The sequence below is a fragment of the Atheta coriaria genome, unplaced genomic scaffold (assembly GCF_025399875.1).
Source record: "Atheta coriaria isolate IRGN ID8LTWV9N9 unplaced genomic scaffold, Caltech_Dcor_3.1 hic_scaffold_10_pilon, whole genome shotgun sequence".
In the NCBI taxonomy this organism is placed as follows: domain Eukaryota; kingdom Metazoa; phylum Arthropoda; class Insecta; order Coleoptera; family Staphylinidae; genus Dalotia; species Dalotia coriaria.
Genome location: NW_027045452.1, coordinates 1360971 through 1382708, shown reverse-complemented (window position 1 = coordinate 1382708; position 21738 = coordinate 1360971). Strand labels below are relative to the sequence as shown.

Below are 21738 nucleotides of genomic sequence, written 5' to 3'. Positions count from 1 at the left end.
ATCCACTCTCTTACAAGATGAAGTATACTAGCCAAACTGGACTTCTTTCAAGTGTTACAAAACACACAAAAAGAGAACAGAAACATGTAAGAATTTGTGTTATACATTGGAATGACTATAAAATCACACATTTTTTATGCCAGGTCATGTTCAATCTGGAAGTGGACGCAAAACATGCACCATTCACAACTAAACCCTTCACAGGACTCTTCAACCCGTTCGCTAGAGGATGTTCCATTTTGTGCAATCATCCTGCTGTTCCGGAAGTCAAAAAGATGTTACAAAGAGCAAAAGGATATTTGGTACTAATTTTATTTAATCACTAGCTTTTGCCCACAACTTCGTCCCGGTAGTGTTTAATAAAAATGTAATTCGCTTTTACTCTCTTGTTCTAGACATAGTATGTGTCAATTCTATCAATAAGAATCGCAATTAATTATATAAAGAATGACTTGAAATGCACGTCAGTGCGCCATCTAGGATTCAACTATTTAACTATAACTATGATTGAATCTCAATGCCAACTTTTATCCTATAGAAAAGGGCTGCCTTCAGGGGTTTTCTTGACAATTATTCGAATTTTTCTTGCCTTAAAAACCATCCTTGGACATTAACGAACACTTTAAAAGAAAGAATTGACCAAATTAGTCGAGGCGTTGTTGAGTTATGCGGTTACCAACAGACTCTGCGATTTATTTTTACATTATAGATATTATTTTCAGGGTGAAGAAGGAAAATCTGTAATCTTGCCAGACGATGTAGCTGCAATACGTGCTGAATTGGAAGTGTTCCAATTAAAAAACAAAGGATTATATTCCGGGCCATCTAATCAAGTGATGGAACAACCTGACATTACTGAAATAGTCCCGGAAGAAATGTTTCGAAAATATACCGAGACAGATTCACGTCCACTAACGCCTACTCCAACATTAGCAAGCGCACATACAAGGGCTTCAGCGACACGAAGATGTGTCACACCTGATCCAATCGTAACATCAGAGATTAAAGAGAAAACGCTGTTGGTATTAGATTTACGAAGAAGTCATAGTCAAGAGACCTTATCTTGCTATGGCGGTAGTACTAGTATGAATGAAATGCCTTTGATTCGAATTATGAATGTAAATTTAACGCCTGCATCATCACGACACAGTTTACTACTTGAGAAAAGACAACAACATGGTAATAATATGCAATTGTTTAAAAATATGTCCAAATCACCCCGAACGCTGGAAGATGATAAAACTCGTCTGCAGTTTTCTAGTAACAACTTAAACGTGCCAGTTGATGATCTAGATGATCAAGATGATCCAAATTCAGATAATAATGAAGAGTATATTAAAAGACGTGGAAGAAAAAGGAAGAAACGACGTGCGTCTTCAAGTGTTTCTATTTTTCGTACCACTACCGATCCGGAAACACTTGTGGCTGGATTAACAACGGAATCAAAGAATCCCAGCGCGCGGCCATCTTTAAACGAACAGCACCTTGAGGATATGTCGAAATTTGTCAAAGATAAACTGGATTCAGATCGATGTTTTAATGTGGATTCGTTCTTAGACTATGAAAGTTTACGACAATTGCGTCGCGAGCTAACGAATGAAGTTGTCGACATGGAATTTGACGTTCGACGTAAAATTGCTCTCGAAGAAGCGTTGAAGACTATAACAAACATGCGTGTTGATTGTGACGAATTGAAACAGTTGCAGAAACATTGTTTTCAGCCTCAAATTGATTCGAATTTTAGGTTTAGTATACCACAAAAGTTTTCCAGGGGTAGTGTTCGATTTGAATTGCCAATGGATAGTCGTGTTTTAAATCGTCAGTTCTAATAAATTTATTTTGTAATTTATTGATTCTGTTATGTTTTTAGACATGACACCAATGGAATATATTCAAGATCATGTTTATATTTCAAGCGCCAGAAAATTACTCTACGTGTTTGTTTTTAATTTGTATCGTATTCGACCTGTAATCGATGAGGGAGAAAACATTCCTTCAAATGATCCACAGTTAAACAATAAAGAATCTGATGTTAAAGATGGATCGGAATTGCATCTGCCAGTTGATGATATTATTCGAGAAATATCTGGAACTGTAAGTAGATGTATTTGCACGTGTTTAAAGTTATCAAAATGATTTCTGGTATTTTTTAAATAGAATATAATACCAGCTCTTGGTGTATTAATGAATAAACCATTAAATGAAACGCAAGCAACTAATTTTCACGCATTAATGGGATGGCTATTTGATGCAACGTACAGTTTTCGTACATTTAGTGCAATTTGCGCTATTTGTGAACGATTGTTAGCTGCTGAGTTTTATCCAAATTTGCCAGGGAGACAAGAAGATCCATGTGAAGCTGTAAAAAAAATATTAATGGTATAAATTGATGTTTTTCCCTGATTTATACTGTTTTAGATTGAAATAATCGATTTTGAATCGCTGGAGAAGAAAACAAAGGGCAAGGTGATGGATGAAAGATTGCTGAAGTTATTGCACATGTTAAAAGTGGCATAGCAAGTTTGCTAATAAGTGTTTACGGTCCAGTGTATATTTTTATACATTGCATATGTGTTTGTCTGTGTTTTGTAGTTTAAATTCTTTAGAAATTCGGTTGTGATTAGTTTGATTATCAATGTTATTCAATGGCAACACTTGCGTCCTCTGGTATAAATAGTGTGTACTAAAATTTTTACGCACAGTCAAACCTTCAATCAAACCATACATCTAACCAATAAATTTGTATACAAACTGAGTTACTAACGTTTACTACCACTTACCCAACTGCAGACTTAATAACAATCCAAAAATGGAATCAAAACCGCAAAAGATGCCCAAAGTGGCAAAGGTAAATAAATCACACATTTACTAAATCTTAATTTAAATATATTTCACATACTTTAGGTGAAAAACAAAGCGCCAGCCGAGATTCAAATCACCGCCGAGCAACTTCTCCGCGAAGCCAAAGAACGCGACTTAGAAATCCTTCCACCGCCTCCGAAGCAGAAAATCTCCGATCCAGCCGAACTCGCCGATTATCAACACCGTCGCCGCAAACAATATGAAGACAACATTCGTAAAAACCGCACATCAATGCCGAACTGGTTCAAGTATGCACACTGGGAAGAATCACAGAAAGAAATCCAACGCGCCCGTTCGATTTTCGAGCGAGCGCTGGACGTTGACCACAGAAACATTACCCTATGGCTGAAGTATGCTGAGATGGAAATGAGGAGTAAGCAAGTAAATCATGCAAGAAATCTTTGGGATAGAGCAGTTACAATTCTACCCAGAGTGAATCAGTTTTGGTATAAGTATACTTACATGGAGGAAATGTTAGAAAATGTCGCTGGTGCTCGCGCGGTGTTTGAGCGCTGGATGGATTGGCATCCTGATGAACAAGCTTGGCAAACTTACATAAACTTTGAATTACGTTATAAGGAAATTGATAGAGCACGCGAAATTTACGAAAGATTTGTCATGACTCATCCAGAAGTAAAACATTGGATAAAATACGCGCGTTTCGAAGAAAATCATGGCTTTATTCACTCAGCGCGTAAAATTTATGAACGTGCGATACATTTCTACGGTGATGATCACATGGATGAAAGACTTTTCATTGCTTTTGCGAGGTTTGAAGAGAATCAAAAGGAGCATGAACGCGCTCGTTGTATTTACAAATACGCTTTAGATAATATTTCAAAAGAAAACGCGAAGGAATTGTATAAAGCATATACGATTCATGAGAAAAAATTCGGTGATCGTAGCGGTATTGAAGATGTCATTGTTTCGAAGCGTAAATTTCAATACGAGCAAGAAATTGCGCAAAATGCAACAAATTATGACGCTTGGTTTGATTACATACGATTGATTGAAGGTGAAGGTGATGTAGAGGTCATTCGAGAGACATACGAACGCGCTATTGCTAATGTTCCACCTACAAAGAACAAACACTTTTGGCGTCGGTACATTTACCTCTGGATTAACTACGCAATCTATGAGGAATTGGAATCCCAGGATTTTGAACGCGCTAGACAAGTATACAAGGCCTGTTTAGAGTTGCTACCGCACAAGGTGTTTACATTCAGTAAGATTTGGTTACTATTTGCCCAGTTTGAAATTCGTCAGAAGAATTTACAGGCGGCGCGAAAGATACTTGGTATGGGGATCGGTATGTGTCCCAGGGATAAGTTATTCCGTGGATATATTGACATCGAAATTCAGTTGAGGGAGTTTGATCGATGTCGTATTTTGTATCAGAAGTTTTTGGAGTTTGTTCCGGAAACCTGCGTCACTTGGATGAAATTCGCTGAGTTGGAAACATTGCTAGGTGATTATGACCGTGCGCGTGCCATTTATGAACTGGCAATATCACAGGTACGGCTTGATATGCCTGAATTGCTGTGGAAATCATATATTGATTTCGAAATTGCTCAAGATGAGACTGAAAACGCTAGGCAACTGTATGAACGACTTCTTGAGCGCACGTCGCATGTGAAGGTGTGGATGTCATATGCGAAATACGAACTTAATTGTGAGTCTAATAAGGAAAATCAAATGAATATTGGTTTGGCTAGAAGAGTGTACGAACGAGCAAATGATGCGTTGAAAAATTCCATGGAGAAAGAAGCGCGTGTATTGCTGTTGGAGGATTGGCGTGATTTTGAACAAGAAAATGGCGACGATGACACAAGAGAAAAAATGCAGAATAAAATGCCGCGCAGGATTAAAAAACGACAGAAAGTCGTGGATGAAGATGGGGTTGAGCAGGGCTGGGAGGAAGTGTTTGATTATATCTTTCCGGAAGACGAAGCTGGTAGACCGAATCTTAAACTGCTGGCAGCTGCAAAGAACTGGAAGAGGAATGTTGATGTGGATGTTGCTGCGGAGTCACAAACAAACGAAGCACAAATTTCTAAAGAAGGATATGAAGAAGGCGTTGTTCGCAGTGGAGAAGAAGCCGATGACAAATAAACACCGTTCTTTAATTTAATTCTACTGGGTTAAGTAAGAATATTTTATTTAATTTAAAGAAATTCCAAGATGGACGGAATTTTCATGTTAAAAAAATATTTTAAAATACTTTTGAATATCTCAAGATAATAATAAACTATAATAATGATAATAATAGTTTATTAACTATGCAATATAAATTGCTGAAATCAATCGTTGCTATTCTTCAAAACTTAGTTCGAAATCAGTAGATTAGTGTAATAATCTATAAAATCTGCAACCCAATCAACAGTTATTAACCTCCAACAAAACCTAACGACCACATGTTCCAGTACCGCGGCTGTTGGGTGGTTTGCGTTGTTTGCATTACTCGCTCACGGGTTATTCATAACAAATTCCCTTTCCCACACTCCTCACACCAATAATCCAAATCCCCAATACGGCGCTTCGCGGCATGCCGTTTGCTGCCTTAAATCCGTTCGCAGCATAAACGTGCGTGCGGCGCGCAATTCAACACCGCTCGAATTCCAACGGCAAAAGTGCGTCCGGCTCAATTCAGCCATTCTAACAGGTTTTTAAATTAATTTGCAGCACGCATAGCGCGCATTTTTAAACGAAATTAGGTTAGCCGTGCATACGACAACTTTAAAAGTATTCAGAACAAAGTGATGCAATAAGCAAGCACGTTTTCAATCCGTTCAACGAATCGATCGGTGTGAGTTGTGCGACTTGGGGTTTAAAAATGACGAATCCAAGTGAATTAGATTTGCCTTCGCCGTCTGGTGACATGCTATGTCCTAAAGATAACAACCCTTCTATAAATGGCGATGCCTGCAATGCGAGTGACAATAAAGTTCGAATGAAGAAGGAGCTGGGGCTGTTGGAGGGTGTTGCTATCATCTTGGGCATTATATTTGGCTCGGGTTTGTAGTTATAATTTGATAATATTTAATGAAAGTTAGTAAAAATTATTCGAAATTGATTCAAAACCCCTAATTTCTATGTAAACTGTTTAAAAAAGATTGAATGATTTTGTTGTTGTTTTATCTTATCGCATTTCAGCTCAAATTATGTACTTAAAGCTGCATAATTTACGCAGATTATAATAACAACTTTAAAATTAGTAGTAAAACATGCATAAACATGTAAGCAACATAGTAGTACAGCTAATTCCTTGTCAATAGTAAAATATTTACTTGTTTTGTGTTTCGTCGCAAGAATGCTAACAATTACGGCGTTAAGTGTAAAATTAAACAATAGCTTGTGAGTCATCCACTAGTCTGAAAAGTAATTGAAACTTAAACACAATTCAATTGGTATCAATTACAATTGATAGCTTCACATACTCCAATGTTCGTTTACTTAGAACTTAATGAATTAATTGATCCAATTTCTGTTTAGGAATTTTCATATCACCGAAAGGAGTAATTCAAGAAGTCGAATCAGTCGGACTATCATTGGTTGTGTGGGTGCTCTGTGGTTTTCTCTCAACGATCGGAGCCCTATGCTATGCTGAATTGGGTACAAGTATTCCCAAATCAGGCGGCGATTACGCCTACATTTACGAAGCCTTCGGCGAACTTCCGGCATTTTTATACCTATGGGCCGCCAATTTGATATTTGTGCCCACGACCAACGCCATCATGGGTCTTACCTTTGCAAAATACGTCATCCAGCCGTTTTTCCCACAATGTGCACTTCCTGGACTGGGTGCGACTTTAGTAGCGGCTGCGACAATATGTTTTTTATCGTTTTTAAACGGCTATAATGTCCGAGCCACCACACGTTTACAAAACATATTCATGGTGTGCAAAGTCGGCGCGCTGTGCCTGGTTATTTTGATCGGTGTGGTGTGGATGGGTTTGGGGCATGTGGATAACTTCGATCGGCCATTTGAAGGCACTACAAGTAATCCTGGAAAGGTGGCCAAGGCGGTAGTCTCAGGTTTCTTCTCGTATTCGGGCTGGAACTATTTGAATTTTATGACTGAAGAATTGCGAAATCCGTATGTGAATCTTCCGCGAGCTATTTATATTTCTCTGCCGTTGGTGACGAGTATTTATGTACTGGCGAACATGGCTTATTTGGGTGTCTTAACGCCTGAACAAATGCTTGCATCGGATGCCATCGCAGTGGTTAGTATAATTAATTTTTCAAGACATTAAATCAAAATATTTGTATACATTTTATCTTGTTTAGACTTTCGGTGATCGTGTTTTGGGCACTTGGTCTTGGATTATTCCACTGCTTGTGGCGATATCAGCGTTTGGTGGGCTGAGTGTTCATGTGATGGCTTCGTCTAGAATGTTATATGTTGGCGCTAGGAATGGACAGTTTCCGGAATTCTTGTCACATTTGTCTATGGATAGACTTACACCGACACCATCTTTATTTTTTCTTGTAAGTCTTAAGAAAATTCTATTTTTCTGGCTCGGAATTGATATTTATGTAACTCTTTGTTTTTATTATCAAAAAATTGAAATTTCACCGATAGTTTATGCAATAAGAATATAGTGTAATTGCTTTCCGTAAATTGTGAAATTTCTTATCAATCGAATATTTATTTATTATTACATTTATTGCAAAATGTATGAATTTATTATTGTTATTTTCAGAGTGTGTTATCGTTATTCATGCTATTAACCAGCGATATCCACCAGTTGATTACGTATTGCACGATTGTGGAAACCGGCTTCGTTTTGCTGTCGGTCGCCGGCATGATTTACCTGCGCTGGAAACGACCGAACATGATGCGCCCCATTCGTGTACATCTCGGCCTGCCTATCCTCTTCATCCTACTTTGTGTCTTCCTCATCATTATGACATGTCTGGATGCCCCGTTTGAGGTACTCATGGGTATTCTCATCACTTTAACTGGTGTACCCGCATATTATTGCGGCATCGTATGGAAGAGCAAACCCAAAGTGTTTAGGAATATGATGCGTATGTTTTTGAATGCTTTTCATACAAACAGGTTTTTTATTATTATAAATTTGTTTTTGTTTAGGTGAATGGACCAAGCTCTCACAGAAAATCTTCTTCGCCGCTCATGAGGACAAGGATTTTGATGAATAATGAAACGAAGCGTTTTCACTGTGATCGATTTTTCTATATATCGACTTGAATACTTAAATTTAAAATTCGATGTTAGCGTTTTCGATGCATTTTCGCATCATAAGTATTATTTTTTGCGTTCGCGTTTTTTAAAGCTTATTTTACCAAAAACAATCTCAGTGCTACGAATCCTCATTGATGCCAAAAATTATGTATTATTTTAGTATTTTTAAATTAACAAGTTACCAATGTTATGTTAAACCTCGTTTTTAAATGTTAACTGACTTTTGATTGGAATTTTATGATCGGATGGAGGCTATTATCTCAACAGTTCTATTCATGTATAATACACAGCTAAATTATGTATGTTGACGTTTTTCACAAAGTTACCACTGTTGGTTGATTGTATTTCAGGTGTAATGAGTTGTTTTTATGAATAAAAACTTGAATTTTACAGTATGCATTCCGGTTTATATATAATATAATCCTTTTTGTTTCTTAGCATTTGAGAAAATTTCATGATACATATTGAGAATTATTTCGGTTCAAATTCATTCTCTTCTTCCTCTACTTCGATACTAACGTGCAATTAAGGTTGCCTAACTTTAACTATGCAACTTAACCCCAATCCACGCACGTTGCAGATCTGTAAACAGTTGAAACTAAAGCAACTTCTTGTTTTAGTGAACGAGTAACAAAATGCAAAAAGAAACTAAGTCGACAACAAAAAACAACCCCAAATTAAACAAAAGTAATAAACCACAGAATGGCAAGAAGAAAATCAAGGTTTTCACCAAAAAGAAAAAAGCCAAAACACCTGAGTCTAAACTGATTCAAGAACTACAAGAAAAATACGATGCTGTAAGTTTTCCCAATCAATTGTTATATCTTCAAAAATTAATATGTTTGTATTTGCAGATTGATTTATCAGCAGTAACTTCATTTAATGATATTCCTCTTTCCTCACAAACTATGAAAGGCCTCAAAAAAGGTGGTTACACAAAACCAACAGAGATCCAACTTCAAACACTGAAGCAGAGTCTAAAAGGAGAGGATATCCTTGGTGCTGCACAAACTGGATCAGGCAAAACACTAGCATTCTTGATTCCTGTGTTAGAAATATTATACTGTCATCAGTTTACAAGAACTGATGGTGTTGGTGCTGTTGTAATAACTCCAACAAGAGAGTTGGCATATCAAATATTTGAGGAATTGAGAAAGATTGGTGAATTTCATGAGTTCTCAGCTGGTTTGGTCATTGGTGGCAAAGATTTAAAGTTTGAAAGGGAGAGAATGGATCAATGTAACATTATTATTTGCACTCCTGGCAGATTGTTGCAACACATGGATGAAAATCCATTATTCACTTGTGATAATATGAAAGTTGTGGTCTTGGATGAAGCAGATCGCATTTTGGACATGGGATTTGCTGAAACAATGAATGCCATCATTGCGAATTTACCTCCAATACGCCAAACTTTGCTATTTTCCGCAACCCAAACGAAATCAGTGAAAGATTTAGCACGGTTGAGTCTAAAAGATCCTTCATATGTTTCCGTACATGATAATAAAGAATTCAGCACGCCTACTAGCCTACAACAGAGTTATATGGTTTGTGAGCTGCATGAAAAGATTTCCGTACTTTACAGCTTCATCCGCAATCATTTAAAGGCGAAATCTATTATTTTCTTTTCGAGTTGTAAGCAAACCAAATACGTGTATGAAATATTCTGTAAATTGCGGCCTGGTTTGTCGCTTATGGCGTTGTACGGGTCACTACATCAGTTGAAGCGAATGGAGATTTACCAACAGTTCTGTAATAAAACACACGCAGTGTTATTCGCGACTGATCTCGCAGCAAGAGGTTTAGATTTTCCGAATGTGAATTGGGTCGTGCAGGCGGATTGCCCTGAAGATGCGGAGACTTATATTCATCGTGTTGGAAGAACAGCGAGATATCACCGTGGCGGTGAAAGTTTACTTCTTCTACTTCCTAGTGAGATTGCAATGGTCGACGAGTTGCAAAAATATAAAATACCAATTGAAAAAATTGAGTGAGTTTTGATTATTAACTTTTTATCATAAATATAACTTTTGCTTTGTAATTTTGTAATTTTGCAGCATAAACCCGGATAAATTAACAAACCCAGTTCGAAAAATGGAAGCTTATCTAGCGAAAGATCATGAACTAAAAGATACCGCACAACGCGCGTTTAAATCATATTTCAAAGCTGTGTATCTAATGAAAAACAAGAAAATCTTCAACGTGAAGATTTTAGACACGACTGCGTTTGCCCATTCTCTGGGCATGGCTATCGCACCTCGAATTCGTTTTCTTGAACGACTAGTACGTAAAGATGGTTTGAATGTCAATGATGGTGAGCATAAATTCATCGAGAATCCGCCACAGAATAAAGTTATCAAGTTTGAATCTGACGATGAAGATAGCGTACCCAAAACGGTAACAAAATCAAAAGTTAAACAATCTACTGTTACTTCCACATCAACAAGTAAACTTGGTGATGATTCAGATGAAGACGATGATGATGACATGTTGCAAATTAAACGTGCGGATCATGATATTGAAATGCCCGAGAATTTGGAAGAATTAACCATAACAGGCAGAAAGAAGAATAAACCATTGACAAAAGCAGCGCTTGCTAAGAAAATGCTCAACAAACAAATCGTACCCAATAAAAAAATTACATTCGATGATGACGGTGAAGTGATTCCGGATGGCACTAAACAAAAACAGTCTGGTTTAGCCCAGGAATACGAAAATGAAGATGAGGGTGGTATTAATATCGAGAAAGCCAAGGCTATACTGCGAGAGGAAGATCAGTATGATAAACAGTTGTTTAAAGAGAAGGTGAAGGCTAAGAAGAGAGAAGTTAAGAGGAAGTTAAAGGAGCAGAAGAAGGCGAATAAAGTTGATGAGGACGAGGGTGTGGATGATTTTGGTAGTGATGATGAGGAGGGCAGTGAGCCTGATTTGTCCTGGATGCCTGATCCTGATAAATTATATGGTCCTGCAGCTGATGAAGAGGATTATAATCTGGCTACGTATGAAAGTGAAGAAGAAGAGGAAATTGCACCTCCACCACAAATTAAAACTAAGTATGACATGTTTATTCGTTTTTGTGGACATTTGTGTATTCTGTTTGCTTTTGTTTACAGGAAGCGAAAATCTAAGCAGATTGATGAGGATACCAGTGACAAAGAGAAGACAAAGTTGAAAGCAAAGAAGAAAATGAAATTAGATAATGTTTCGGCATTGAATGTTAATGAAGCCGAAGAATTAGCTATGATGTTGTTGGGAAAATAAACGAATTAATATTCGACTGTAAAAAATGTTTTTTTTTATCCCCAATTTACTAAATGTGTTTAATAAGTTGCCTACATTCAGTCCCCATTAATAGTACGCATAAAAAATCACTATTTAATCTGTAGGCTTAACTTTCTTTTGTTTATGTGATCACATTACAGCAATAAATCATAGTGAATTATTAGCATAAGGAATAGTAACACCAACACCCTGTGCGTGACTCGCGAGAATCGCGTGCGGAATGCTGTATTGCTAAATGCTATCCATTCTAAAACCGCGACGCGGCGGTTATTTTTACCGAGAAAAAATCGAGATTGTTGGAAGAGCGACTATAATAACAACGCGCAAGCACGTCCGAGGCTGCTACTGCATTACAACTGTTTGTTAAGCCACACATTCTAGAAAAATAAATAACACTCTACAAAATTTGCAAATTTGATACGTGTACAACTTGAATTGCAAAATTCAAACAAAAACAAATGAAATAAATTTGCGTTTCGCTTGTTTTATTGTTAAAACGACTGAAATGTATTGTATGATATGCAATTTATGCCCCTTGTGGCTGAAATGAAGCGCATCCAAGGGAATCAATGAATATTGTTTCGAAACGTTTATGTGGTCACGCTCTGCGTGCCTCTTTGTGAAATTCTATTGTTGGACGTTAATATATCGATAGACGAAGCTAAAAGGGCATGTGATATTCAGCAGACAGACAATAGGATGAAATTGGTGAAATCACCCCGGAATATACCCCGTCCACCCCTAGTCATAGGGATGATCAGAAGATAAACAGGCAAATGTTCGCATCTGTTCAGTAATATGTACATAAAACACGACAGGAAATGAACATTTTGTATCGAAGTAATTCTGATTTTAACTTGATTTTGTAATGGCTGTATAATTATCTGTTTGTTTATTCACCGGAAGCCGATGCATTTGCTATGAATACCAAATCATTGTTTTCTTTTTTTTGCTTTGATCGAACACATTCTTCAAATATGAAACGAAATGACAGAACGCAACGTGCGATAAATACCAAAAGTGGACATGTGAGTCATACAATTGATTAACGTATTAATTAAACTAGCCTGCAAGTCAATGGTGTTTTGTATTTTATTTTATTTTGGTCATAACAGCAACAGATGAGTCATTTGTGTTGAATTGAAATCCTAATGATAAGTACATGTACGCGCATATAAATTTTATAATGATGAATATTTGTAATGAGGCAGATCACGTGGTGCCAAACATTTGCTTATGTGTATGTACTCGAATAAAAATGTCATTTTTTAAACCTGATAGCATTTTGGCCTCATAATCTAAATTACAAAATTTATAGCAGCTGATACAATGCTTATAATACATGTAATAAAATATTGTATATCCGAAGTTGGAGAATAATATTGTACATATTATTACCTGGAGAGATGAAATTCACGAGCAAATTCTGGTTCTGGACACTCAATTAAAAAATAGTTGCAAGATAAAACAAACTTAGAATAAAAGCGTTAAATTAAAACATAGGTTAGTTATGCACATACACATATTGCGCATGCGCCGCAGCGCGTATTATTAACCTATTATTTGGCTACAGAAAAAATTCAAATTTCTGGATGTTTTTGCAACTAATCGAGAACAAAGCATAACTTTCGATTTCCACCGTATTTACCGGAATAGACATTACAGGAAACACCAAAGATAGTTATTCTGAATAAGCAACATCTCCATTTTTAGCCAAAACGCCCAAACAATTCGAGATCAATCTGTCATTACTCATAACAGACTCAACACGATTGTAAGTTGCTCATACATACTTCACATATTCCAACAAAAGGTAACAACAAATATTTACATCTAGCGTCGCACCATAGTTCTATTCAAATTCAACGCGTGGGCTCCGGCATCTGAAAAAACTTCTGGAACCATTTCCAATTCCAATCTCAACGTTGCCGGACACACGCACACAAACAATCCGCTGCTATTTACGCCTGCATAAATATTCAAATTTGAAATTGCTCCCGTGGCTCCCGAGTTATTCTAGAAAGAGAGGCCCCACTAGAACACTCACGAATAGATCTGGCAACCGCGAGCCGGGCCAGGTTGTGAAAGCTATTTAAAACATCGCCAGTGCGTCGCCGACGGTAGATCAGAACGAATCGTGACCGCAGCGCGTTCGAGTGAATATCACCAAAGCGAATCATTGCAAGTGCGATCAAGTTGAGTGCATTCATCTAATAAACAAACAACAATCACACAACAAGATAAAATGGAAGGCAGCCGACGTGACATCCCCATCAAAATGGGCGACTTCAGCATCATCGACACCGAGTTCAGCAGCATTCGCGAACGTTTCGACAGCGAGATGCGGAAGATGGAGGACGAGATGAGCAAATTTAGGCACGAACTGCTCAACAGGGAGCAACAGAACTTCTTCAAAACCTCCACCAGGTAAAGCGAACACATCCAGAGCACATTCAATGCGTTTGACATTCCTTCCGCGCAGCTAAATTTTAAAAACATCTGCTGTTCATTTAAGTTTATTCTACAGCGCTAACCAAGAGAGGATGACATCATGCACGATGCTTTTGTTTGATATTCTAATTCAAGAGTTTGTGAATAGTTCGTCATTCGGTTATTCGGAAAACCTGTACTCAATAGATCCGTGGTTAATAAGTATATATTAACAATGTAGTTATTGTTGATTTACATGGAAGGTCAGCACGGTTTTTCACGGCCGTCGAGGATTTGCATTCGGCGCAAATGTTGTTATCGTGTAATACGTGTCGGTTGCTAGGAAACGTTGTTATCGATTTGCTATTTAAAAATTTGGGCCATGTGCAATCTGAGTAGTGGAGTAGTGCAGCTAGTCATGGTCGATTTTTGTACAAATCGCCAATTGATTTATATCTTGCTATTCATCGACAAATCACGATACAATAATAATTATTACAATAAAAAATATGTGGCATGTTGTTGTTGAACTGCGTGGGTTCTTCGCCAACCCACTTTTGATTAATTTCTAGATAATTTCCGAAAATGTCAACAGATGCACACATGCGTCTGATATTGAATGTTTTCTTGCATAATTAGGTCAGCCCGCAGACGCAAGGCCAGTCGGTCTCACGGTGGAATACTATAAAAGGGAAGGAAAGCCGGACTGGAAACAAACGCGCGCGCCACGCACATGTTTATTCAACGACCTGCACATGTCGCATATGTGCAACTCTGGGGTTTGGGCCCGTGCGACTTGTGTAATTTGTAAATTATCTGCATAAAATACATGTTAAAGCCGGCGGTTATTTCGCGTTCATGTGAAAAGCCTATTTTCGGCGCGTGACATCATTCGACGCGTGCTCTAAATTTAAACACAAAAACTGGCTCTCCGAGTGAAAACAGAATCCCTTGGGCTGATCGCACCGCTTCTAGACGCGTTACTCATCACAAATCAAATATCTTTCTAATGACTATGAAACCAATGCGATACGATCCACAGGAACGCGCTAACTTGACACTTATTAACTTTGCATGACTTACGAATGCGAGACGCTCTCTGGAGGCAGTAAAAAGTCTAGTACTAGTAGTACCAGCAGGTGTGTACTAACTTTATTTAACCGCTATTCTTTCAACTTCTAAGATTTCACTTTGCTTCAAATAAAATCTTTAATTTACGCCTGCCGGTTATGCGGCGATGATTTTAATGGTTATTTATGTCGTCTAGCACAACACAACAATCCACACAGCAGTCCCACGGTGCTGATTTGACCAGCCCGCGTGTTGGCACCGGTGGCGAGGTGAAAACCTGGCTGGACGACCTCAATTCGCCGTTGATTCAGGAGGACGGACAGAGCAAATGCCTTAAACTGCGTTTCGACGTCAGTCAGTACACACCCGAGGAGATTGTCGTCAAGACTGTTGATAACAAACTTCTGGTAAGCAAAAACAAGCAAACATATAACAATACGATTACAATAATATTTTTGTTTTGTTCATTTGCAGGTACATGCAAAACATGAAGAGAAAACTGAATCGAAGTCGGTCTACAGGGAGTACAATCGTGAATTCCTGCTGCCTAAGGGTACAAACCCCGAATCGATCAAGAGTTCACTCAGCAAGGACGGCGTGCTGACTGTGGAAGCCCCGCTGCCGGCACTCACCGCCGGAGAAACCATGATTCCAATTCAACACTAAGCTTTTATTTTTATTACGTACAAACTTGACGGAGCTGATGAATTTCTTCTAATTTAATTTTGGCCTAAACCTAAACTCACTAAGAATCACTATTCTGTTTTCTTTTTCAAATCGATTAGAATCGACATTTTCGTTACTTATTGCTTACTCAATGTGAAATGTGTTGTGATACGCAGCTATAAATTCGCTAACTCGAATCGACAAATTCTGAAACAAAAGAAAAACACTCAAGGAATGGAAATCTAAGTTATACAACCAGCTATACAGATATTTATAACTATTTACGTATTGTATAGAAGAGAATAAATTATTATTGTATATTAAACATCGTTTTTTATTCTTGTGCGCTCACACACGATACTTGAAATACCAGACAATCGAAATGGCGGTGATAACAGGCACGAAGTAAACAAATTTGTTTGTTTTTTGTTTACTTGGATAGGTAATCTTATCCACTCGGGCATTCTCCTTTTCCCAGCGGGTACAACGTGCCTGTAATTGTTTAATCAGTTTTCTTGCATTCTTCATTTGTTTCTCAATCACTTCAATATCTGTTATAACTTTATCATCCCAAACTTTTACGTTTAATCGTAAATATTTTAGAGTGGCTTGCATCGTTACATAATGTCTGACTGCACTGAACATTGTGAAGCCAATATCATATGTTCTAAAATAAGGTTTAATAATAGCATGAATTATATCACAGGGTCGAAACAATAATCAATGGCATGTTGGAAATGTAATGCGTGTTGCATAACGTAAGCCTATTTGCATTAAATGACATATTTTACCTGCCATAATTGTTAGTTCCTAGTACTTACAATAATATAGAATTTTTCTCAACATGCGGAATGGATTTGTATTTAAATGGATGCCCATGAAATTGATAAAGTCCTCCAAGAATCCTGTTCAATTGATATGGTTTTGTCACATCCATTGCAATCAAATCCTCTCTGGTCAATGTGAGAAATTTAAAGAGATTCATAGGTCGTTCGTGAAATGTCGACAACATCGACCCACAATTCATTCCATACAACATTATATTCACATCTTTCATAAATTTTGGACTGGATAACATTAACATTCAATTAATTTTTCTATTTTATAATTTGATTACTTACTTTGCAATTTCTGTTTTGTAGTCATATGTTTCACACAAATAAGTTTCATATTGTTTTTCTTTGACTTCTGCATCAAGAGTCAACAATTCTTCAACTTTTCGAAAAGAATTTTGTCTTGCGTAAAACAATGGCATATTATGACGGACATCGTGCTTTTTATGATCCATACCCATTTTTAATAAGTATTTTACTAATTTGTAGTGATTATCGTTTATCGCATAAAATAGTGCCTGCAATATATGCAACCCAATATACCAACCGGAAAGAAAATATTTATTGTAAAAGTTTTTGTACTTACATTCCATCCTTGATTATCAGCAGCATCCGTATCACAATATCGGCGTAAATATTTAATTATATCAATATTTCCATGACTTGCAGCAAAGAGATAAGCAGTCATTCTCTTGTTATTTTTGTAATTTACATCACACTTGTTTTCTACTAGCAGTTTTACCAAATCAACTGCTTTTTCATAGTTTGGATTATATTTTGATACATTGCAAACATGCATCAAAACAGACATCATATCTAAAAGTATTCAATTGTAAAATGGTTCTTAAATAATATTTTGAATATAAATTAAATACATTACCTTTCACTTGATTAATATCTGCACCCCTATGAATCAAATGTTTTGTTAGTTCATAGTGTCCATAAGATGCAGCCAGTATAAGTGCAGTCCAGTCTTGGTGTAAAGGTACATCAACTTCCAAATTGTTATCATCCAATAATGCAATAGTTTTCTCAATATCACCCATCTGTACATAACTAAAGAGATTGTTCAATAATTTAGCGTGTTTTTCTTCATTTGTAAGCTCTGCAGGAATGTCCTTTTGTAGACCCTGAAAATGTTGCAGTTTGATTAAAATTAGTTTGTTGATTAGAAAATAATAGTGTTATTCACATAGTATTCGATATCGTCCTCATCGGAGTTTTCGCTAGATGTATAACCGTCTGGTATAAACATTTTAAGTTACAATGTGAAATTTTTTATTAGTTTTTAGATTTTTTAGAAAAAAACTACCGAAATTGGTAAAAACAGATTTTAAACATTTAATATCTAGGTTATGTGCGTCTCAGTCAATGTGAACACCGTCAAAATAGTGAATGTTAAAAATGTTTTTAAATTTACTTAAATTTAAGTGTTAAAGTACAAAGTAAGCAATATAAATATATTATTTTGTTATATTATAATTTAATCTTTTTATTTTATTAAATCAAAGACATATTATATATTTTATTTAAATTTGGGAGACTGTTGGCAGCAATGACACGCAAATATGTGTGCTACATTTTCAAAATTTGTACTTTAAGGTTACGATCCGGCATTGCGATAGATTTCAAAGCGCTCACGATTAAACAATAAAAAAATGGCAACTGATACAAAGAAAGTCGACAAGAAAGTCAAAACATTAACGCCAGAAGAAATTCTCAATGGCTTCAATAGATTGCGAACAGAACAACGATCGCTGGCGACAGCATTGTCCGAATTTGAAGTGCAAGTGAATGAACACAAGTAAGTTGATACACCTGACTCCTAAAGACATCCTTACATGGTAAACACGCCGCAGAAACATCAGAACTAGTTCTATTCTATTACCTAATTTAATAAATAATTACTAGATAGTGAAATTATTATGCTAAAATGTTTTGGTTTTATTTGTAGCATGGTAATTGAAACTCTTAAAAATGTGGACCCCAATCGAAAATGTCACAGGCTTATTGGTGATGTATTGGTGGAAAAGCAAGTTAAAGATGTCTTACCAGCAATAACCAAGAACAAAGAAAATGTAGAAGAATTGATCAAATCATTCAAGGACAAACTGACAAAAAAAGGTGAAGAACTTCTTGAATACAAGGATAAACACAGTATCAAAATTAGGGGGCAGGATGATCTCAAACAAGAGGCAACTCCTGATGCATCTGAAGAAAAGGCTCGTGGCAATGTGTTGGTATCATAAGCATCAAAAACTCACTCATACTCACTTGGGTTTTAAGAGAAACAGTTGAAATCATGGAGATTATTATCTTAGCTATTAATTAATCATTCAGAAATGAGAAACAGCTCAATAATTATTGAACTTAGAATGTAATTTTGTAAAATATGATATTGAAATCATTTGATTGATACATTTATCAGAGGAAATGGCAAAAATATCTTAAAATAGAAAGATAAAAGATCATGCATAATATTTTATCAATAGTTTTCAATTAAATGCCTTTAGATGCGTAATGGAGTCGATTGTTGAAAGAATAATTATTGTGGCATTTCTCGTTTGCGAGTTATTAATTAAAAACTGATAAATAATTTCACTCTAATGGTTTTAAGACTGTTTTCTTATAACGCGAGTATCTGATAGACGTAACATCATGCTGCATTTTCATATATTTGGTTATTTTAAGTTGCATTTGCTTTACAATGAATAAATATAAGCATTAACCATCAGGTATAATTTATAAATATGCACAGTTAATAAATTTTTGACGGTAGCTATGATTTTATTTGATTTTACTATAGGCAACCAATTCTACATCTCTTCACCAACCAATTAGAAATATGCGCGAATTCTGTATTGCCTTTAATCAAAAACTTATTAAAACCGATGTGCAAAACATGAAGACGGTAAATAGTTTCTGGTTGACTGAATTTATTTTTAATCGTGCATTATTATCTACTAAAGATAAAACCTGAGAATTACCTGCGAACTCATTGATGTAATGTAAACACATTTCTCACACTCTTATCAGTCTATTGCTCCAACTTGACTTAGTCGTATTAAGTCATGATATCGTTAAACGCACTCAATTAGTTCCAAACGAAAATGTCTACACCTATCGCGTTTCTAATAATTACCTGCGCATTATTAATTAGTGTTTGTTCGGGAGATCTGTGCTCATTCGTGGATCCAATTAAAAGCTGCGAGTGCTACTATGATGGTCAACACTTTTCCGCGCAATGCATCCGCACCAAATTGCAAGCGATCCCTAGCACCCGAGACATTCCTAAGGACCTTGAACGTCTGGACGTTTCCTATAATCAAATCGAAAAGTTAGAATTCGATGACCCTAAATACGAAGGGAGATTAATTCGCGTTTTCCGTGCGGCCTTCAACTCCATCTCAGCCTTGCCCAAGCAGTTCCTTAATGCCTTACCGCACCTCACCACCCTGGACCTGAGTCATAATCAGATAACGCAATTGGAGGCCGACGCCTTCGCCAGCGTTGGCAGTCTACACACGCTCGATCTGAGTTTCAACAGTATTCAAACACTGCCGGACGCTGTGTTTGCCCACGCAAGGGACTTGAGGTATCTGGATTTGAGCTACAACGATATCGGGCAGCAACTGCAGAGGTATACATCGTTGAATTCCTCCGGATTGGGTTTCAATGAGAATATGCAAACGGTGCGGTTGAATGCGATTAATTTGACCGAAGTACCAAACGCATACTTTGAGAATATGTCTTTGGTTAGTGTGGCACTGGCTGACAATGCTATCGTTGATGTGCCATTACTTCCGACAACATTGATTGAACTCGATCTATCGGGGAATCATTTTGTTAGCATTGCTCCACGACATTTAATTTACACACAACTGAAGTCTCTGAAACTAAACCGATGAATAATTTGGAAAACATTGAGAATTATGCGTTTTATAATTTAATCTCATTAGAAGTGTTGGAGATTGAACATTGTCCCCTACTGAAAACATTCAACGATATGGCATTTGGTGTGATAAATGGATATGATGAATACAATTTGACGAGAATATCTTTGAATGGAAATTCGTTGAGGAAATTAAACGAAACTTATTTTCACATGTTTAATAAGATTGAACAGGTTGACTTGAGCAGTAATCCGTGGATATGCGACTGTAATGTGATTTGGTTTAAATGGGTCAAGCCAAAGTTGATTAATCAGCGAAGCATGAGGTAATTTATATTTATGTTTACTTTGTTTTTGGTAAAGATTAATAATATTTAATTTTAGATGTGTGGCACCAAAAAGATTGCGCAATCATGAAGTTATGGAGCTTGACGATGAAAAACTACCAAAATGCAATGTTCAATCAAACCTCCGCGTTCAGAAAATACTCACATCAGTAATTTGCATCTTGGTCGTTTTTCTTTTGGGAATTATTATGTATTTGATATATTTGCATCCGTATAAGGGTAATCGTCCCGCTGGATACATTGGTCAACAGTCACCATATAGTACTATGGTAGTACGTGATGAAAATACTTATTTAGAACAGATTTAAGCTTGGATTTGAAATAAATGAACTTTTTATGTTTAACGTATAATAGTTGGTAGGGGAAGGTAGCATAATTTGGACCAGCGCCTAAGTTGGACCACCACGATATCCGCGGACTGTTGAAGTTTATGCAAAAATTGACTGGCCCCTTGTTTTACTCGTATTTATAAACAATTAATGCAACTATTTGGGTTAAAACTTGCCGCGTGCTTTCGTCGTGACAACAACTTCGTGTATCATTGATTATCAAATCTATTATAACGACGTACGTGCAAGAGCTGTCAAGCCGTTAAAACGTTAGTTTTACCGATTATTATTTTATCATCAGAAAGCTTCTTTATTTATCTATAATTTATAGTAATAATTTTGAGAGGTTATGTTATATTAAGATTGTTGTTGATCATTATATATAAATTCTTCAAGTTGCCCAAGTTGGACCGAAGACAGACACCGGAGTTTTACAGGGAAAACGTATATCATTTTTTCGACCTCCTAGAAAAGCTTGTGGACGAGCACAAATCTTCGAAATGATTCACTGTATGAAATGCCGCACTTTGGTTTATACAAAATGTGCTTGTGTTACTGCTAAAACTAAAATTTACTATTGTGTCAATTGCCGTTAAAAAAGCATGGTCCAATTTAGGAAACCGCGCGGTCCAATTTAGGAAACCGGTTTCTTAATTTGGACCAAAAACACAATTTTTTTAAATTGAAATTTGAGGGGTATAAATATAATTTTTACTTAAATCAAAAATATCATTTTGTAGGTAAGCCTTGTGAGTTACTTTTCCGCTACTTAATTTTTATTGACAGTTTATATGTGGCTCTATAAATCAAAAAATAT

General features: G+C 36.5%; 8 protein-coding genes across 9 annotated transcripts; 7 read left to right on the top strand and 1 right to left on the bottom strand.

The window, feature by feature from the left end:
• The first annotated feature begins 2 nt into the window (after nt 1-2).
• LOC135800753 (uncharacterized) lies at nt 3-2614 on the top strand. The gene is made up of 6 exons (XM_065314071.1): nt 3-86; nt 144-302; nt 723-1818; nt 1871-2094; nt 2158-2361; nt 2419-2614. The coding sequence occupies exons 1-6, from the start codon at nt 18-20 to the stop codon at nt 2515-2517; spliced, it is 1851 nt and encodes a 616-aa protein (XP_065170143.1). The 5' UTR covers nt 3-17; the 3' UTR covers nt 2518-2614.
• A 77-nt stretch (nt 2615-2691) lies between these two features.
• On the top strand, nt 2692-5128 carry crn (pre-mRNA splicing factor crn). The gene is made up of 2 exons (XM_065314511.1): nt 2692-2848; nt 2905-5128. The coding sequence occupies exons 1-2, from the start codon at nt 2810-2812 to the stop codon at nt 4972-4974; spliced, it is 2109 nt and encodes a 702-aa protein (XP_065170583.1). The 5' UTR covers nt 2692-2809; the 3' UTR covers nt 4975-5128.
• Nucleotides 5129-5267: 139 nt separating this feature from the next.
• gb (solute carrier family 7 member genderblind) lies at nt 5268-8466 on the top strand. The gene is made up of 5 exons (XM_065314512.1): nt 5268-5876; nt 6355-7088; nt 7153-7353; nt 7569-7896; nt 7961-8466. The coding sequence occupies exons 1-5, from the start codon at nt 5696-5698 to the stop codon at nt 8026-8028; spliced, it is 1512 nt and encodes a 503-aa protein (XP_065170584.1). The 5' UTR covers nt 5268-5695; the 3' UTR covers nt 8029-8466.
• A 145-nt stretch (nt 8467-8611) lies between these two features.
• LOC135801142 (probable ATP-dependent RNA helicase DDX10) lies at nt 8612-11358 on the top strand. The gene is made up of 4 exons (XM_065314510.1): nt 8612-8868; nt 8926-10061; nt 10129-11124; nt 11185-11358. Exons 1-4 carry the CDS (start codon nt 8707-8709, stop codon nt 11330-11332), a joined length of 2442 nt encoding a protein of 813 aa, XP_065170582.1. The 5' UTR covers nt 8612-8706; the 3' UTR covers nt 11333-11358.
• A 2087-nt stretch (nt 11359-13445) lies between these two features.
• LOC135801147 (protein lethal(2)essential for life) lies at nt 13446-15845 on the top strand. 2 transcript variants are annotated; one of them, XM_065314517.1, is made up of 4 exons: nt 13446-13782; nt 14862-14922; nt 15051-15261; nt 15329-15845. In XM_065314517.1, exons 1-4 carry the CDS (start codon nt 13599-13601, stop codon nt 15518-15520), a joined length of 648 nt encoding a protein of 215 aa, XP_065170589.1. In that variant the 5' UTR covers nt 13446-13598; the 3' UTR covers nt 15521-15845. The 2 variants fall into 2 exon arrangements, with proteins under 2 accessions (XP_065170589.1, XP_065170588.1); XM_065314516.1 differs by lacking the exon at nt 14862-14922 and having other exon boundaries at nt 13451-13780.
• Nucleotides 15807-17747, bottom strand: Gasz (ankyrin repeat, SAM and basic leucine zipper domain-containing protein 1). Its single transcript, XM_065314515.1, has 6 exons — nt 17546-17747; nt 17234-17483; nt 16940-17169; nt 16642-16871; nt 16342-16587; nt 15807-16187 (listed from the first exon to the last, which is right to left on the bottom strand). Exons 1-6 carry the CDS (start codon nt 17606-17608, stop codon nt 15869-15871), a joined length of 1338 nt encoding a protein of 445 aa, XP_065170587.1. The 5' UTR covers nt 17609-17747; the 3' UTR covers nt 15807-15868.
• A 186-nt stretch (nt 17748-17933) lies between these two features.
• Pfdn2 (prefoldin 2) lies at nt 17934-19131 on the top strand. Its single transcript, XM_065314518.1, has 2 exons — nt 17934-18157; nt 18308-19131. The coding sequence occupies exons 1-2, from the start codon at nt 18012-18014 to the stop codon at nt 18600-18602; spliced, it is 441 nt and encodes a 146-aa protein (XP_065170590.1). The 5' UTR covers nt 17934-18011; the 3' UTR covers nt 18603-19131.
• Nucleotides 19132-19373: 242 nt separating this feature from the next.
• LOC135801145 (phospholipase A2 inhibitor beta-like) lies at nt 19374-20936 on the top strand. Its single transcript, XM_065314514.1, is given in 3 exon segments — nt 19374-20256; nt 20259-20571; nt 20630-20936. Coding segments are annotated over 3 exon segments (1377 nt in total). The 5' UTR covers nt 19374-19463; the 3' UTR covers nt 20901-20936.
• Nucleotides 20937-21738: the final 802 nt, after the last annotated feature.

Bases quoted from the DNA above. Each gene is read 5' to 3' on its own strand.
- LOC135800753 (XM_065314071.1), top strand. From the start codon at position 18: ATGAAGTATACTAGCCAAACTGGACTTCTTTCAAGTGTTACAAAACAC. The intron at 1,819-1,870 runs GTCAGTTCTAAT...TTATGTTTTTAG, and splicing joins GGATAGTCGTGTTTTAAATC to ACATGACACCAATGGAATAT. The intron at 2,362-2,418 runs GTAAAAAAAATA...ATACTGTTTTAG, and splicing joins AAGAAGATCCATGTGAAGCT to ATTGAAATAATCGATTTTGA.
- crn (XM_065314511.1), top strand. From the start codon at position 2,810: ATGGAATCAAAACCGCAAAAGATGCCCAAAGTGGCAAAG. The intron at 2,849-2,904 runs GTAAATAAATCA...CACATACTTTAG, and splicing joins AGATGCCCAAAGTGGCAAAG to GTGAAAAACAAAGCGCCAGC.
- gb (XM_065314512.1), top strand. From the start codon at position 5,696: ATGACGAATCCAAGTGAATTAGATTTGCCTTCGCCGTCTGGTGACATG. The intron at 5,877-6,354 runs GTTTGTAGTTAT...ATTTCTGTTTAG, and splicing joins GGGCATTATATTTGGCTCGG to GAATTTTCATATCACCGAAA. The intron at 7,354-7,568 runs GTAAGTCTTAAG...TGTTATTTTCAG, and splicing joins CACCATCTTTATTTTTTCTT to AGTGTGTTATCGTTATTCAT.
- LOC135801142 (XM_065314510.1), top strand. From the start codon at position 8,707: ATGCAAAAAGAAACTAAGTCGACAACAAAAAACAACCCCAAATTAAAC. The intron at 8,869-8,925 runs GTAAGTTTTCCC...TTGTATTTGCAG, and splicing joins TACAAGAAAAATACGATGCT to ATTGATTTATCAGCAGTAAC. The intron at 11,125-11,184 runs GTATGACATGTT...TTTTGTTTACAG, and splicing joins CCACCACAAATTAAAACTAA to GAAGCGAAAATCTAAGCAGA.
- LOC135801147 (XM_065314517.1), top strand. From the start codon at position 13,599: ATGGAAGGCAGCCGACGTGACATCCCCATCAAAATGGGCGACTTCAGC. The intron at 14,923-15,050 runs GTGTGTACTAAC...TATGTCGTCTAG, and splicing joins AGTACTAGTAGTACCAGCAG to CACAACACAACAATCCACAC. The intron at 15,262-15,328 runs GTAAGCAAAAAC...GTTCATTTGCAG, and splicing joins CTGTTGATAACAAACTTCTG to GTACATGCAAAACATGAAGA.
- Gasz (XM_065314515.1), bottom strand. From the start codon at position 17,608: ATGTTTATACCAGACGGTTATACATCTAGCGAAAACTCCGATGAGGAC. The intron at 17,170-17,233 runs GTAATGTATTTA...GAATACTTTTAG, and splicing joins AGATATTAATCAAGTGAAAG to ATATGATGTCTGTTTTGATG. The intron at 16,872-16,939 runs GTAAGTACAAAA...CATATATTGCAG, and splicing joins CTGATAATCAAGGATGGAAT to GCACTATTTTATGCGATAAA.
- Pfdn2 (XM_065314518.1), top strand. From the start codon at position 18,012: ATGGCAACTGATACAAAGAAAGTCGACAAGAAAGTCAAAACATTAACG. The intron at 18,158-18,307 runs GTAAGTTGATAC...TTTTATTTGTAG, and splicing joins GTGCAAGTGAATGAACACAA to CATGGTAATTGAAACTCTTA.